This window comes from Periplaneta americana, chromosome 15 (assembly GCF_040183065.1).
Source record: "Periplaneta americana isolate PAMFEO1 chromosome 15, P.americana_PAMFEO1_priV1, whole genome shotgun sequence".
NCBI lineage: Eukaryota > Metazoa > Arthropoda > Insecta > Blattodea > Blattidae > Periplaneta > Periplaneta americana.
Window position 1 is genome coordinate 154,288,240 of NC_091131.1, and position 17,754 is coordinate 154,305,993.

General features: G+C 32.9%; 1 protein-coding gene and 1 long non-coding RNA gene across 13 annotated transcripts in view; one reads left to right on the forward strand and one right to left on the reverse strand.

Annotated features, from left to right (window-relative positions):
• Positions 1-17,754, forward strand: part of LOC138715465 (uncharacterized) — a 55,513-nt gene that overhangs the window by 12,655 nt on the left and 25,104 nt on the right. For 2 of the 3 annotated variants that reach the window (XR_011336358.1, XR_011336360.1), the window contains one exon: positions 12,114-12,401. The exons of the other annotated variant lie outside the window; for it this stretch is intronic. This is a non-coding gene — a long non-coding RNA (uncharacterized lncRNA). Of the gene's footprint in view, positions 1-12,113; positions 12,402-17,754 lie in introns of those variants that run through there. 3 annotated transcript variants of the gene reach the window in all.
• LOC138715464 (pericentrin-like) overlaps positions 12,393-17,754 on the reverse strand; it is a 191,964-nt gene continuing 186,602 nt past the window's right edge. For all 10 annotated transcript variants that reach the window (XM_069848396.1, XM_069848395.1, XM_069848394.1 and 7 more), the window contains one exon: positions 12,393-14,493. Coding sequence is in view for 5 of the 10 variants with exons in the window: in XM_069848393.1 (XP_069704494.1) it covers positions 14,376-14,493 (118 nt within the window). In the remaining 5 variants the exon portion in view is untranslated. The remainder of the gene's footprint in view (positions 14,494-17,754) is intronic.

The following is a 17,754-nucleotide window of genomic DNA, read 5'->3' on the forward strand; positions in this document are numbered from 1 at the left end:
TTTAAAGAACTCCGTCTAATTACCATCATGCAAGCATTATTGAGCATATTATAGATACGAAGCTCTGAAATTTTGAAATAGTTTGAAGACACCAAAGAGGTTTTGCTTCTGGTCATTGTACTCACATTAATGTTTCTCTATAGTTGCTTCGCTGTTATTATGGGCGTGACTCCTCCTCTTTGCTTACGCCTTAGGAAGTGAAGGCTCTATAAAGTCTAGGTAGGTACTATCCTTCGCCATTTTTATTCTTTCTTTGCCGAGCTACCAGACGAGGAATGTATTTTCAGCTCCGTTAAATATTATCATGTCATAGCTCGTATGATAATAAATCAAAATCACCACATATATAACAAAAATTGTTATTCATCGATTAAAGTTCTCGTTAACACTTGTTAAAAACATAAAATTTACTTTGTCATACATTAAAAGTGTTAAAATTATTAAAAAAAGTATATACCTTCAACAGACGGCCCATTTTGACGCTATGTGTCGTCGTCTTCAGTGTCTCTTGAACCACAGGTGATCTTGACTCTGCAATGTGCAGTTGTCGATGGTAGGGGTGGGGGTGTGTTGCTCCTATGGTGGGGGTGGGCTGTTTGAATGTTATGATGTATTATGACGTCAAATAAAGTGTGCGTATCGAACTGCAGTTGTGTGTTAAGTATATATTGTGGGTATGCTATTGTATTCTTATATATTTCGTACTGTTCTAGGATGTTTAATTGTGAACTTTTTGGTGTGATGTGTAAAATTTCCATATCTGTTTCTATATTATTGTAGTCATGATTATTGTTGATAATGTGATCTGCATAATTTGATGTGATGTAGGGTTTGGTTATAGCTTTAATATGTTCATTATATCTTGTGTGAAAGGATCTTCCTGTCTGTCCTATGTAAAAATGTGGGCAACTATTGCATTTTAATTTGTAAACTGCAGTTGAATTATATTTATTTGATTGTTTAGTGTGGTTATTTAAGTATTTCTGTGTTGTATTATTTGTTTTGTATGAAATCTTGTACTTTAGTTTTCTGAATGAAGTTGCAATTTTGTGGGTATTGGTATTGTGATATGTTAATGTTATGTATTTATTCTCGCGTGCTATTTGTTTTGGATTGTTCTGTTTTTGTTTTGCCTTTTTATTAATGTGTCTATTATGTTAGGGTTGTATCCATTGTCTTGTGCTATATATTTTATTGTGTTTAATTCTTCAGTGTAGTTGTCTTTGTTCATTGGTATATTAATTAATCTGTGTGTCATTGTACGGAAAGCTGCATGTTTATGTTGTATGGGATGATTTGATGAATTGTGTATATGTGTTGTGGTTGTAGTGGGTTTCCTGTATATTTTGAATTCGTGTCTGTTATTTGTTTTGGTTATGGTGATGTCTAAGAAGTTTATAGCTTGATTATGTTCCATTTCTACTGTATACTTTAATTTGGGATTATTTTGTTGAGTTGTTGATGTAGGTTTTCTATTTGTCTTTTGTTAACAAACGTCATAATACATCATAACATAACAACCCCCACCATAGGAGCAACACACCCCCACCCCTACCATCGACAACTGCACATCGCAGAGTCAAGATCACCAGTGGTTCAAGAGACACTGAAGACGACGACACATAGCGTCGAAACGGGCCATCTGTTGAAGGTATATACCTTTTTTAATAATTTTAACACTTTTAATGTACGACAAAGTAAATTAAAAAAATTGTTAGGATGATTTAAACAAATCTAAGCATTTTGTAACTAACGACTAATTAAAAGAAATAAATTTGTACATATGTGATACACAATAATTCAGAAACACAAAGCACTCACAATGACGTGTTTACTGGTTCACTGCTATTTCATAACAGACATCGTTCTGATAAATGCGTGCTACACTAGTTCACGTTTGTACATGTGTGTAGTCTACATGCCTGTGGATGTGTATTCAGCAGGCAGTGGTCTGTACATGTCTCTATAGGTCTGAACCTGTACAACAGTAGCAACGATACCATTGCTTCCATCATATTTATAATGCTCTACGAGTATTTATTTGACAATGGACAAATTGACGAAAGAAACGTTTATTTTACAAAATTGAAGTTGAAATAAAAAAAAACTGTGGGTGATGAAGAAATTCCGAATACAATGTAATAAGGACCGAAGTCCACCACTTATCATCCTATTTATTACTCATACTATTAAATTCATACGTGAGTATTCATTATCAGTCAGAGTGGTGCACTATGACCTACAACTGTGCAAATTTTTGTTAGTGTTGGTCTAATGATTTAGGAGGTGTGATGTTTTTTTCGTCTCCTGAAAAATTTACTTCTCTGGACTTCAGTGCTTATTCCACTGACCGATTCAATTAGGGTAGTTGCACCAGTGAATGACCAATTAAGCACCTTGATAAGAATATTTGAATATAACCACTTATAAAACTAGGCATTCGACATAAGTAATATGCTTCACGGATTCCTGAAGATTCGCACTACTCATTTAATGAGTGAATTTTAATTTTTCTCTCATATTGGTTAAAGTTATGGCATCATATTTTTATGATTTAAGAATCACTAGTCAATGACCATATTGTTCTAGTAGTTGACCAGATGAGCACTAGTGAATGACCTCAAGTGACAAATGATGAATAATTGGAACAGACTGTGTTTTGGGGCTCTATATGCAATGATATATCATTGTTTACTATATATTATGTGGTTACTATTATGGTTTTCGTTCTAGTAATATTAAATTTAAGAACTGGAGAAAAATATAAATTGTTTGAGAAATTCTTTAATATTCAAGAATGCTTTATAGACATTTATAACTAGGTCCTTTTACCGGTTTGTTTTTCCATTACAAATTTGTTTTGTAATTACTCGCAAGAGGTTACATTGTAAGAATAGTGTACTAAATGTTTACAAACAATTGCTTTTGATAGGCTACCTATACCAAAATTAAACTGTTCAATTACACCTAGTTTTAATTTAGAAATTTATTTCAAGCAATGAATAAATAATTATGTATTTTTATGCTATGTAAGCGCAGTAATTGTTTCGACAATGTTACGATATTTCTACTATTTTGGTTAATTTCATTTGGCCACTTCTAAGTATCCAGTCAACATCTTTCCACAACTTTCACTTCTAATTCTATTTTATCCGTTTCCATCACTGCCTCTGAAAAATATGTTCCTTTATATTTCACAGTAACGTACTAGTTTTTGCGATAGATAACTTCTTGTAATGTAATGTTGTTGTTGTTGTTTTCTAATGCCAGGCATTTGACAGTAATGTAATGTTAGCACTAGGTTAAGGACTAGGCCTATACATTACTTTCGAAAAGTCAATGTTTCCTGAATCAGTGTCAGATAAAAGTCAATTTCTGTTTCGCTCTCAGAGATTTTTTTTCTTTTTTGTTTGTTTAAGAGTTCTCTTCTTTTTTGTTTCTTTCTCTTTTTTCCTTTGCCTATCTATCATCTTTACGTTGTTCCTTCACGTTTTACTTCTCTTCTTTTATTTTTCTTTTATCATATTCTTTCCATTTTTTCACACAGTTTTTGGTGTTATATTATTCGATGGTCCTGTAGTATTTAGTTCATTAATACAATTTCCATCAACATCATTGCTTGGACTAATACTTTGGATCCCATTTCCAATCTCCGTATTACTATCAACACTTTGAATCTCAAATGGTTCTGCAACAATCATATCGTTAATAATACTTCTTTGTTCAATCATTACTTGGAATAATATTCTGGATTTTATTTCCAGTAATCCTATTACTTTCAACACATCCATCCTCCACATTATTTCCATTATAATATTCTTCAAAATTCACTGCAGCATTTCTATGAGAACCCATAGATTTACCATTAGGAACCAAAAAATTGACCTGAGTATCTTCCACTATTGCATTATTTCTCTGAATATTTACAAAGCCACGAGTATTTGGAACCAGAGGATTGCTCTGGATGATTTCCAGAGCTCTGAATATAACTTCTGTATTCTTTATTGTCACAATAGGATGTCTTTTTAGAAAAAATTCCAGCCACTTTTGCCTTGGGCAACCATCATTAAATGGGTTATTTCGTTTCATGCCTTTCATAATCTTCTGAACTGCGTCTTTAACTTCGCATGGAAAACCCCAATTTGGCTTCACCAGCAATCCAATTTTCGAACCGACCTTCCTCTTCTTTCGTTAATGTAGCTGTGGATCCCATTTTTCGCTCCAATGGTACTTTTCAATGTAATATATATTTATTAAAGTAGCTTTTGGAATTGTTATATTACTTGCTAGCCGTATTGGAATTCATTTGCTTGCTACGTATTCCTTCTACAGCTACATAGAGAACTCCTTCACTATATTGAAAACGTCCGTATACTTTCTTTTCATTTCCTTCATGCATCATTTTGGACTGATTTGCATAAAAATAAATTTAAAGGATTTAAATTGTTAATTTAAACTCATTTGAATATGAACCAGTAAATGTCTCTAGCCTCCAGTGAATGACCACTCAACTTTGAACCATGGTCATTTACTGGTACAAGTTCGTTTTTCGGTCATTCACTGACACGTACATATGAAACAACAGTCACAGATTTTGAATTTCGTACTCAGAAATCAAAATAACGCATATGACGATATCACCAGTAAATGACCAAAATAGTAATTCATTAGGGAAGACCCATTATTCAGATCTAGTGAATGACCACCCACGTTATTTATGCAGCTTTGAAGTTAGAATTAACTTTTTTACAGAAATCATGATTTAATTAGCTATGTAATTAATTTCTTGCTTAATATCTACGAAAAATAACAAATGATTGCATTAAAGGGCTGCTATACGAATCGTTGTCATTAGTCTTACCTTATTACAAGTGCAAGCAGAATTACACATTTGATGCACACCTGAAGAAAACTGCCATATGTTATACACAAATACGTGATTCTGAGTGGCCACTGAGAGAGAATATTTCAAAACATAGTTGATCTTCTGTAATCCGGAGTTTCAGATTGGTTTTTGCAACTCTGACTCTTATTTTAAACAGATTTTTCACAAAATGGTAATTTACTGGATCTGGTCATTCGCTAGTGCAACCACCCTACATAATTTTCTATTTCAACTATGCTTCCTTCAAAATGTTCTTCACACATCAAATTGTAGAAGTTAGAGACTCTTTTGGACTTTAAGCCTTCTTTGATGAAAATACAAGTACCTCCTCCTGTTTTTGTGTGTCTACAATATATGCTTTCCAATTTAAACCCTTTAAATCTAATAAAATCAATTTCCGTTTCATTTAACCAGTGTTCACTAAATGCTAGTACGTCAATATCACCTAATTTATCATTAATCAATACTTCTAAGTTTGTTTTCTTATTTCTTGTACTCTGAACATTCTGATGAAATATCTTTAGTGTACTTTCATTGCTTTTTGTATTTTCAAAAATTTTTCTAGCCCTTGATTGGTTGTTTTTGTTCACATTACAAGTTATTTGTCAATTCACTACTTCATTGGAGGGGAGATCATTTCCTCCAAATCCTAGGGATATTACATTGAGTTTGCTCTTATTTAGTTTTTGATTGATTTGTTTACTTATTTCATATTTGCCCGACCAGTTTAGGTGAAGTCCATGTTGAGTGAAATAAGTTCTACTGATATTTTCAGTATCTATAACCTGCACGTTTTTGAAATGATCACAGAGACCATGTATTAGCTTATTAGCTTTTCCTATTTCTTGGTTTACACAAGATTGGGGTAATAAATCATGTCTAAAAGGGATATTAACCATGGGTTTTGAATTCATTGCTTTTCGATACTGAAATGAGGATCAAAAAGGCGTCATCATGAAATCACTGTCTAAAAAATAATTATTTCTGAGAAATATAAGCCCAAAGGAATGATAAGGTAGAGAATTTTTTCAGTTACACTATGCTCAGGAATCGTCTCTCAAATGACTTCATTGAAATCCTTCCACTCTGTATACACTGTATTCATTTTTACATTCAGATAAAGTCTCAGTAACAGTTTTCCATTTTGTGTTTAAACTTCACAAAATGTAACAAGGTTAAAAGAAGCAGAAACACACACCAATTAGCAGACTCCATTAAAGCAAAGGAATAAAAATATTAGTTTCTTCAGAAAAAAATTACATTGCAGTATGATAGGGTAACTCAACAAGATAAAAAAACACACCTTCAAAATTGCTCCTTGGCTCTTCAGTACAATAAGCCAACAAATATACTTCACATATTCCAAAAAAATATTTCGAGCTTCCAATCATATAATCGGAATTAATTTATTAATCATTTAAGAACTAACTGCTGTATATTTTCCATTCGTAAAATCATGTTCTCGTAACTTCAGTGGCGATTCCTCCATGAATTTTTTTTAGTTGGTTATTTTACGACGCTGTATCAACTACTAGGTTATTTAACGTCGATGAGATTGGTGATAGCGAGGTGATATTTGGCGAGATGAGGCCGAGGATGCGCCATAGATTACCTGGCATTCATATTACCGTTGGGGAAAACCTCGGAAAAAAAACCAACCAGGTAATCAGCCCAAGAGGGGATCAAACCCGCGCCCGAACGCAACTTCAGACCAGTAGGCAAGCGCCTTAACCGACTGATCCAGGCCGGTGGCTTCCTCCATGAAGGATATGAGGATGATCCTAAAGTATAATTTCGTGCCTCTGAGGGTAGAAAACATTTTTATTACAGATTTTATTTCTAATGCATCCCAATGTAATAGTTTTCTTCAAACTTCCACTTTCTGTCGTGAGTTGTCGCCACTACACATCTGGAACCTTAGGAATACTTTCCGAGGAACCATTCAAATATCTTACAGCAAATGGTTTTTTCTAGCAGTGAAGTTACGGACAGGGGTGAGTGTGGAGGGCGGGTATGGCTTGTCTTTAACAGCATTGAGGATATGATAGTATATCCTATACTACGGTGGTGGTGTGGAAACCCTGTCAGAGACTACAACACGAATTTTCAAGTACCCTTGTAGTCTCCTTAAATGCAGTTCATTGGTCATTTTAAGAGAACAGAATAAAAGAAATAATAAATAATTTAAAATGATATAATATAAAAAAATTAAGTGAATAAAAACCAAAATTACATGAAAATAAATAAAATAAGCTATAACAAAACACAAGAATTAACAGGACTTTCAGCCACCGGGTCGACCTGGTTGGCGAGTTGGTACAGCGCTGGCCTTCTATGCCCAAGGTTGCGGGTTCGATCCCGGGCCAGGTCGATGGCATTTAAGTGTGCTTAAATGCGACAGGCTCATGTCAGTAGATTTACTGGCATGTAAAAGAACTCCTGCGGGACAAAATTCCGGCACATCCGGCGACGCTGATATAACCTCTGCAGTTGCGAGCGTCGTTAAATAAAACATAACATTTTTTTTTTCAGCCACTGGCATGGCTCTGTCGATTAAGGTGCTTGCTCAGGTAATCTATGGCAAATCCTCGGCCTCATCTCACCAAATACCATCTCGCTATCACCAATCTCATCGGCACTAAATAACCTAGAAGTTGATACAGCGTCGTTAAAGAACCAACTAAAAAGACAGGACTTTGAGATGACAGGACTGCCGAAAGAATATCTGAAGTTAACTTGTATTTCATCAGTTAGAAGAATTTAACTGTAGCGAGAAATTAATTACACATGCTCTATTATTATTATTATTACTATTATTATTAGTATTATTATTATTATTATTACTATTATTATTATTACTATTATTATTATTATTATTATTATTAGTATTATTATTATTATTATTATTATTATTATTATTATTATTATAATCATAATCATTTATTACATTCACTGATCATATACATGATATGGGACATGTCATATTTACAACTAATAATTAATTACATAATATACCTAAAAGTAATAACTATAATTAAATGCAACAGAAATTCAAATATACTACTCACTGATAAATCTTTTGATTTTGATGTCTTATGTTTTACTGAACATTGATTAAACAAAGATGATTTGTATGTATGTATTTATTTACACTGAAAGTGGGCAAGCACCCGGTGGCAGTGGTATATACAATATTAACAATACACAATAAAATTTACAATACACAATACAATTTTACAACACATATACAATTTTACACACAATACAATTTAACACAATAATAATAATAAAACATAAAATAAAACACCTAATTTTACAATACAACCTACATAATTATCTATAGGTCCTACATAAGTTTCAATAGTCTTTCACTTTACTCTCATCTCATTCCCTGTAGTGGCACTATGACGCATTTCACTGACACTTTAGCACACATTTCACTGACACTCTGTAACACATTTCACTGACACTATAGAACTATAGAACACATTTCATTGACGCTATAAATTATCACTGATCAGAACTGTTCACTGCACTGTAAAACCATAACTTCACTGACTCACCTCGCTTCACTGATACAACAGTTCAAATAAGTCAAATAATTACATCCTTATGCATACTTATAAACAGAACTACATTTAAACTAAACATTTCTAGTCTAAGGCCCTCTTACACGCTAGTTTTAAATAATTTACAATTCAAACCAAGGAAGTAAACGCGTCAGCCTAGATAAATACATGTCACCTTAAAAAATTAAATGTTGAATGTCACCTTAATTTTAATTTTCACTTTATATACAACTTTTTAAATTATTCTTGAATCTCCTTAAGGAAGGACAGCCCTCAAAGACCGCTGCAGGTAGGTCATTCTAATCATTTATAGTTCTATTTAAAAATGAGAATTTACCTACATCCGTTTTCTGTTTCCTACATTTGATTTTAAAATCATGATCGTTCCTACCATAGTATGTTGGCTTTTCTAACCGAGCCGTTATGTCTACTCATGCTTTCTGACCTAGATGTGCTTTATACAATGATGTTATTCTAGTTTTCCTACGTCTGTTTTCCAAAGTTTCCCATTTAAGTTCTTTTATCGTATCATTTCCATCTTCTCTTTTACCTTTAACAAATTTCGCTGCCCTATACTGGATTCTTTCTAAGGAATTTATCTGGTATATTCTATAGGGATCCCAACACGTAGTTCCGTATTCCATTAACAGTCGCACTAACGTTAGATATGCTATTTCCCTCGATTTGAGGCTAGCCTTTCTCAAGATTCTCATAATAAAGTGAAGTGCCCTCCATGCTTTACCTGTAACATTATCAACATGCTCTCCCCAAGAAAGTTTGGAGTTTAAATACACTCCTAGGTATTTACAACATTGTTCTTGCGGAATTACAACACCACTGAATTCGTAATTAAGACTAGTTTCCTCTCGGGTTTTACAAAATGTTATAGATTTACTTTTAGAACCATTTATTTTCATCCTATGCTTTAACGCCCAGTTATAAATTTTATTCAAGTCTGTTTGAATAGCATCTACATCTGAATTATTTCTAATCTTTCTATAGATAATGCAGTCGTCTGCAAATAGCCTCATATTTGATGTAATATTCTGGCATAGGTCATTTACGTATATTATAAAGAGTAATGGACCCAGAACGCTGCCCTGTGGCACCCCTGAACTTATATTTCCAATTTCCGATATTTCATGACCTACTCTAACTCTCTGAGTTCTACCTTTTAAGAATTCTTGGATCCATAGCACCACTCTTTTATCTATTCCTAGCCTACTTAACTTATCTATTAATATGTCATGTGGCACCAAATCAAATGCTTTCGAAAAATCAATCACAACTGCATCGATTCTTCCGCCTCTTCAGCTAGATCCTGAACCAGCGACGTAATTTGACTATCACATGAGAAGCCTTCCCTAAAACCATGCTGGCGGTTGTAAAACCAGTCTTTCGCATTTAGAACATGACGAATATAATCCGATATCAAATGCTCCATGACTTTACATACGACAGATGTAAGGCTAATCGGTCTGTAGTTTCCGACATCTAATTTATTTCCACCTTTATGTATGGGTACCACTATAGCTGATTTCCAGTCACATGGAATAGCTGCATTGTTTATGGAAACATGAAATATACGCATTAAGTATGGAATTATGGCCTCGGAACCTAATTTAAGAATCTCTGTAGCAATACTATCTGGTCCTCGAGACTTCCGATTTTTTAATTTCGTTATTCTCTCTCTAACCCCTTTGGAAGTTATTTTGAAAGTCGAATTTGGTTCACATTCATGGTCTGTGACACAACCACTCCTATCAGCGGGATTATTATTATTATTATTATTATTATTATTATTATTATTATTATTGAAAACCGAAATGAAATAGGAATTTAATAAGTCGGCCTTTTCTTTGTCATCAGTTATACTTTCTCCGTTCTGATTTCGTAAAAGCACTACTCCTTCGTTTTTTCCTTTTCTCCTGCGTACATAATTATAAAACTGTCTCCAATTGTTACTTTCATCTTCTTTTAAAATAGTTTTTAGAAAATTTTCCTGAGCTAACCTTTTTTCACACTCAAGTTTCTTAATTAATTCGACATATTTTTCCCAATGCTCATGGCTTCGTTTACGTTTGCTAAATGCGCGCCTTGTCTTTTTCTTTAAGTAGCGAATATAATTAGTGTAATATTCTGGGTCCGGATTTTTCTTAATTATTTTAGAAGGTACACATTTTACTAATGCCTCGAAAATTATACTCTTAAATTTATGCCACACATTTTCCATATTTCCTTCAGTCCTTAGAAAGTCATCATGCTTTTGTCGTAGAAACGTTTGTAATTCATGGACATCGGTTTTGTTAAAATTCCAGACAGACAGTGGACTTGACCTCGGATTTACTGTGTTTTCCCAGAAGATTTCTAATAAGACGCTATTGTGATCACTTATTTTATGAAGACTTTCAGAGTTGACAAAGAGAGAGACAGGTCTTAGTAGGTAAACATCTAAGAGGGCATTGTCACGTGTCGGACCATTTACTACCTGCGTGAAATCTTTACGCCAGATCAATTCATTAACAAGAGTCTGTGCATCTGAATTTGTACCTGAAATCCCGCTCCAGTTAATTTTCGGGAGGTTTAGATCCCCAGCAATTACTACGTTTCGGTCTTCTGATACTGTATTAAGATATTCATTTAGTTTGTGCAAAGTTAAATTGTTTAATTCACTGGGTGGTCTGTAACATGCTATTACATCTAAGGTTTCCCGCCCATTTCTTATCTGAACATTCAATATTTCAACTTCCTCATGTATCCACAGAAGATTGCTACTTATTTCTATCTTAGTACAAACGAACACTCCCCCTCCCTTTTCACTTCTATCCTTTCTGAAGACTCTATAATCCGACCTAAAAATTTCCGAGTCATTTATGATTTCCGAGTCCTCTATAAGTTTAATAATTTTACTCTTTTATCAAAATTCTGTAGGAAAAACAAAAAAACATGGAGGCTCGTGTATATTTGTAAAAACAAGTATAGAAGCAATACCATTTACATTATTTGATCATCTTAATATTGAAGAACATTTTGAAGCTAGCATGGTGGAATTTCCCCAGTTGAAACTAATTATAATCTGTATATATAGGACTCCCAGCAGTAATATCCAGATCCTTATTGACAAATTGGATATAATAATTCATACTTTGCGAAATAGAAACAAAAATATTATAATTTTGGGTGATATAAATATAGATTTTTTAAATAATAATAATTTAAACTACAAAAGAGAGCTATTAGAGCCATAGTTCAAGTGTCTCAAACTACCAGCTGCAGACCATTCTTCAAAAAATTACATATCTTGCCATTACTCTATATTTATATTTATGAGACCTTACATTTTATCAAATACAATTTGCATAGCTTTCCTTCAAATTCAGACACACACCAGTACAATACAAGAAATAAAGATAATATTTTTATTGAAAGTTTTAACACAACTCTATATAAAAACAGTTTCATTCATGCTGGTCTTCTTATGTATAACAGCCTACCAAATTATCTTAAAGAAATATCTGCACATCAGAAATTTAAGGAAGCTCTTTATAAAATTTTAATCAAAAACTGCTTTTACAGTATGAACGAATTTATTGAAAATTGTCATAACTGAATAGAAAAAGAATGCCTTACTTCAAAAAATTTTACTTCCTCTTTTCCAGATCCTGACTTCGAGAAGGATGTCTTCTCATGAAAGACACGATGGTTGAAATTGACTCCTGACTTCAAGACATACTGCAAACGGGACTTATAGCCGAAATTGACCGAGCTGTAGTTTTCTTCAATCAAGTTCCAAGTTTTCTATATTTAAATTTGTGTCGCATTTAATTATAGTTATTACTTTTATGTATATTGTGTAATTAATTAATAGTTATAAATATGACATGTCCCATATCATGTATATGATCAGTGGATGTAATAAATGATTATGATTATGATTATCACGAAAATCATGGATAACACAGTCAATGACTGTGACAAAATTCCTTAAATTCTTAATATCATCTCATATACTGTAATTTTTTGTTTGTACCCATTAACTTGTATGGTTTTTCCTGTGCTTTCTGAAATCATCACTCAGTTCAATACCAGCATATGTCGATCTATATGACTGTGAACCTCGAAGTATCAACCATTCTATGCATGATGTACTTCATAGCTAAATACTCATTCCCCAGTTTTTCCACATTTCTTCATGAAATTAAAGCTAACTAACAATGTATTTATTTACTTATTTATATACTGTAGGAAGTTTAAACAATTAAAGGAAAAATGACGGACTTTACTCCATAAGGTTATCAGATACCGTGATATTTTGAATATTTATTCAATTTTACACTACAGTAGGCCATTATTTTATTTCTTTTTATAAAAAAATCCAGATAATTATATTCCAGCGAAAGTTGTATTTAGAGCTTAATTTTTAGGATTGGAAGCCATTTACATGAGAGTTAATTTATAACAGGCGTTAGGAATTTTAAAGAAAATGACATAATAGAGCATGCATTAGAACTGAACTAGCAAGTCTTACTCAGAAAAACAAGAAAGGTATTTGTATATAACGCTACCCATAATCAGGAATAACAGTGTAGTGGCCAGTTCCCATTGCCCATTCCCTATAATATGCACTTTGACACTTCGTAAAGAGCTTAGCTGCACCAACCTTTCAGATTTTCCCTAATGTTGCACAACTGATGCCATGTGGTTAGTGTGGACTTGTGGATATTATAATAAGGTTACCTGTATATTAAACAGTAGTATTATGGTCTATTAATCGTTTTTCAAAATATTCACCTCTGTTGTACTCTTGCACTGACACCATATACCTGCACATATAGAGAACGAATTGCAGGTACTATATTATGTACCGGTATTTAAAAATTATTAAAATGTCATTCCAAACATGAAGAGGACACATGTCGGTAGCATTACTATCAAGCTTTTATAGGTCTATTGTAATAATTTTTAGTTGAATATTTTGAGAACCAATGACTTAAATTAGTTGTACCTTACTGAGGCATTTATGTAATGTATTTTTTTCCATTTGTCTATATACAAATATAATTTAATTGAAGGTGACTAGCCTGTTACTAATATGTTCTATTTTATGGTATTCGTAGCTAATAATATGAAATGAAATTATGTACAATTAAGACTACAAAGGCACATGAGTTAAAAGCTAGGTACCATTGTTGTTCAAAATATTTTGTGATTACACAAACAAAAATATGTTCTATACAAGAGGGGATTTAATTAGGTCTACTTGATATTCGAAGAGTGGGGGTGGGGGAATTTTAATTATAAGTATTTTAAATCTGTCACTGATAGAATTTTTTTTTAAGGAATTTAAGATTCCAATAACTGTGTAAGAATCAACAAAGTGTAATCAATATACATGCACGATTTATTGCAAAATGTGTCGAAATAGTTTCTTATTTCAGGAAATGTAAACTTACATAAATGCTTTTCCTAGACATTAACATATTTTTTGTAAGGAACACAAATTCGTACTATAAACGACAATTAATTCAAATGCATTTTTCAGTTTCAATAGATGGCACATTGGTATTTTCAAACTACAAAACAAAATCATTATTAGGCTAATGAAATTATATTTAAAACTCACAAAAATATATTAATGTATACATTAAAACTTGCAATTCAATTGTCTGAAAATAAAAAGTACCGCAATTCATTTCATAAAGTAAACATCACATTTTATGCATTCACAACTAACACTAATATGTGCAATCATTAACAATTGATTTAAATTCGATCATATTTTTTGTCACCAAGTTTTACTATTTACATTTGTTGATTACAACAATTACTTGGGATCTTTGACCATGGAAGTCAGAATTATTATCTCACATGCCCAACCTGTTTCGAACATATGACTAGCAGGTTTACGAATGATTTAATGTTCAGGGTGGGGGCCTGGTGATACCTAACCCCAATCTTCTCTGAAGCTGGTCAAATCTATCCATGAATTCAGCTACATGATTTGACCCCAAAGATGGAACAGCAATGCTTTCTGAACTCCTGTAATTATAAAATATTTCTTTAATAGTTCTTCAAACACAGCATCTTCAAATTTCACAAACCTAGCAATATGATGAGAATGAAATTAAATGAAATAAAGTTTCTTAAAAAGAACTTAAACTTTCATATTATACTGCAAAAAAAATTACAAATCAACTAATTGTAGCAAAACTGAAATAAAACTCACTTGATCACTATGAACTAAAGAGAAGGAACTCTTAGTGCAAATTCAATGGTGCTTCAAATCGGTAGCATCAAAGAGATTTATTATTACGTTTCAGAATGGTTTATCATTACAATTCAGTAAAAACATGTTTCACTTAGGTATATGGTTATAGATCGAATGTCACAGTAGGGGAATTTTTGTGTACATTTTCTCTGGATCGAGCATAGTAAGATTTTGTGTTGTACAGTATGGACAGATAAACCAGACAAGAGGAACGAGAAGGTTAGAGCATTAGTATATGGCTAACTTCTATTCAATGCAGTTCAGTTTAATTTGTGGCAATAGTGTACACATTAGAACAGCAAATACTCATTTATGATACATATACAGTAGAATTCCTCGTATCCAGCAACTGTGGGACAAAGCCAGTGCCAGATAACCGATTTTGCTGGTTAATTGGAAAATACAGTAATACATAATATCATAAAAAATACTAAAAGTTTTCATAACTTTATGACAATTTTAAATGGCAGTCACGTGACTTGAAAAGCAGTGCAACCACATCGCAACTATAAAGACTATGAAGCAGCGCCCGATGATTTGAGCGTAAGAACATTTTGCTTGCATTTCACGGAATCCACTGTACAACAGCAGTACTTAGCAGTAATAGCCATGACACTATCCATCACTCGAATGAAATTTTTACATGCTGTAGGAACAGAGAATTTCACACTTTCATATTTAAACTCATCCAACACTCCTTCGAAACGGGCGAGTTAACTGTTAAATTGAAAGATATCGTCTCTGCACATTGTTTGCAAGGTCCAAGTGACAGGTCACTGATGCTACCCTCTACTCCAGGGACATAACGGTTTTTTGTCTATATTTTCATGCGTGAACAGTGTAAAGAGTAACCACAATATGCAGCATGTGTGATCAACGAAAGCCACTTACATCTTCATCAGACTCTTCTCTTTCACATGAAGACTTTTTTTTTGGCCAAGCCAAAAGTACCATTGTTTTGGTATTGCCAGTTATTTGGGTGCTGGATACGAGGGATTTTAATGTATTACGAAGAAATTAATAAAAAAGTATGGTGTTATATTTCTATGGCATTATCCCAGAGTTCAAGTCTGATTCAACACTCGATATTTTTATGAAAAATGACAGAACTGGCCCATCTGTAAGAGAGAGAGAAGGTGCATAAATCACATTCTAACTGAAGAAAAACTCGGACTACATGCTAGAACAGTCTCCCATGAAATTGTTAGATGAACAGGCAGGTGTACCTATTCAAAACATCAGCTTGCAAAGTGATGGAATCCATACGAAGGCAGCTGTTCATAAATTAAATGAACCATATCATGTGCCTAGGATTAAATTATATCAATAGAGACAAAATACATCATGTGCCTACAAATCTTTTCGAAAGATGGGAACTGTGCCTAGAGTGGATGGGAGACACACAGTGGTCCAAATTGCTATAAAAGTAGACAAAAATATCTCTATATTCCTAATGAATTCCACCAGACATGTCAATTATGATTTCCTTACATAATATTATGAATATAAAACGCATTTTAACTAAATCTTTCAGGGGTGTCCAATTTACAGTCCATAAATAAAATTACTACTGATGGTATTATTTAATGTAAAAAAAAAAACATTGTTACAAATAGTTTTCAACAAGTGATGAAAAAGCAATTTTGCGTGACAAAAAGAGAATTTTTTTTAAGAATGAGGCAACAATTACAAATATATGATGGAAAATTACTCACCTAATATTTCCAAACTGCCTAACGTATTTTTTACCTTTTCCGATAAAAATGTTGTTTACGAATCACAAAAACTGTCACTGTCACTACCACTATGACTATGATTATAATTATTATCAGGCGTTCACGAACTGCTAATGACAGTTGTTTTGATTTATGAATTGGAAGATTTTTTTTTATCAAGATCAGAGGATCTGAGTTTCAAAGTAGCCTTTCGAAAAAGACAAGAATTTTTATTGATATGTGACCATTTCCTGGTATGATGTTCTCTATATTTGTATATGTCTTTATGTCTGGCTTCCAGTACTTTTTCTGAGAGCATTCCAAAAGAGCTGTGCTTATAACAGCAAAACCATATATACAATTTTATGTATTCTTGGTAGTAACAGAACAACGAAGCACTTGGACATTTCTCTGCAGGATTTGTCAAACTTCACTGTAACTAAGTGTTTATACTGCATTTCTTTAGTTGCAGCTTCTGCGTTATTAAATATACTTCGCTACTGTGGTGGGGTGTGATAAACTTCAGTGGGGTAGGAGAGTTGTTTGAATCTGTAAACGAGTAGATAAAAAAACTAGTCCAGTCCATTCACGAAAATGGAGTGAACCAGTTTTGGGATGACACTCTTCAATTGTTGAAATAAATATCACCAAAAATAATATAGACTTTTTCAAAATATCTGATACTACAACTCTTTAAAAAAAAAATAGACGAACTGCAAATAGCATTTTATTGTTTATCAAAGATAACATTACATCAAAATGTAACAACATTAAGGAGATGAATGATGTAGATAAAGCAGAAATAGTGAAGATAAACATTTGAAAGAAAATAAAACATTATGAGATATATGAAATTTATAGTCCTCTGGCAAATAACATTTGAACTCTAGATACAATAGAGAATAATAACAAATCATCACTGGTGACCTGAATGCATTCCACAATATAGTTAGCAAGATGTAGAAGACTTCGACTCAAATAATGTGGAATTAGAATATCAGCCAGGAGACAGACCTACATTTCTCCATTACTCTTTAAGCTCAACCAACTCAGATATTGTAATAGTTGCTTATGCACTTGCGGAGGATTACAGAGCGACAAGCGACAGAAGATATTATGAGCAGTGACTATCAAGCACCTATAACAACAGTGATAGCCGCAAGACGTGAATCATCCAACAACTCAAGAAAATCATGGAACTTTAAAAAAGAAACTGGGATAAAGATAGGCCTACTACTTATATAAAACAAGAAATAAATAACTTATCAGAAAGCAGCACATCAGAGAACTTATAAACCCTAATGAGACTTATATATA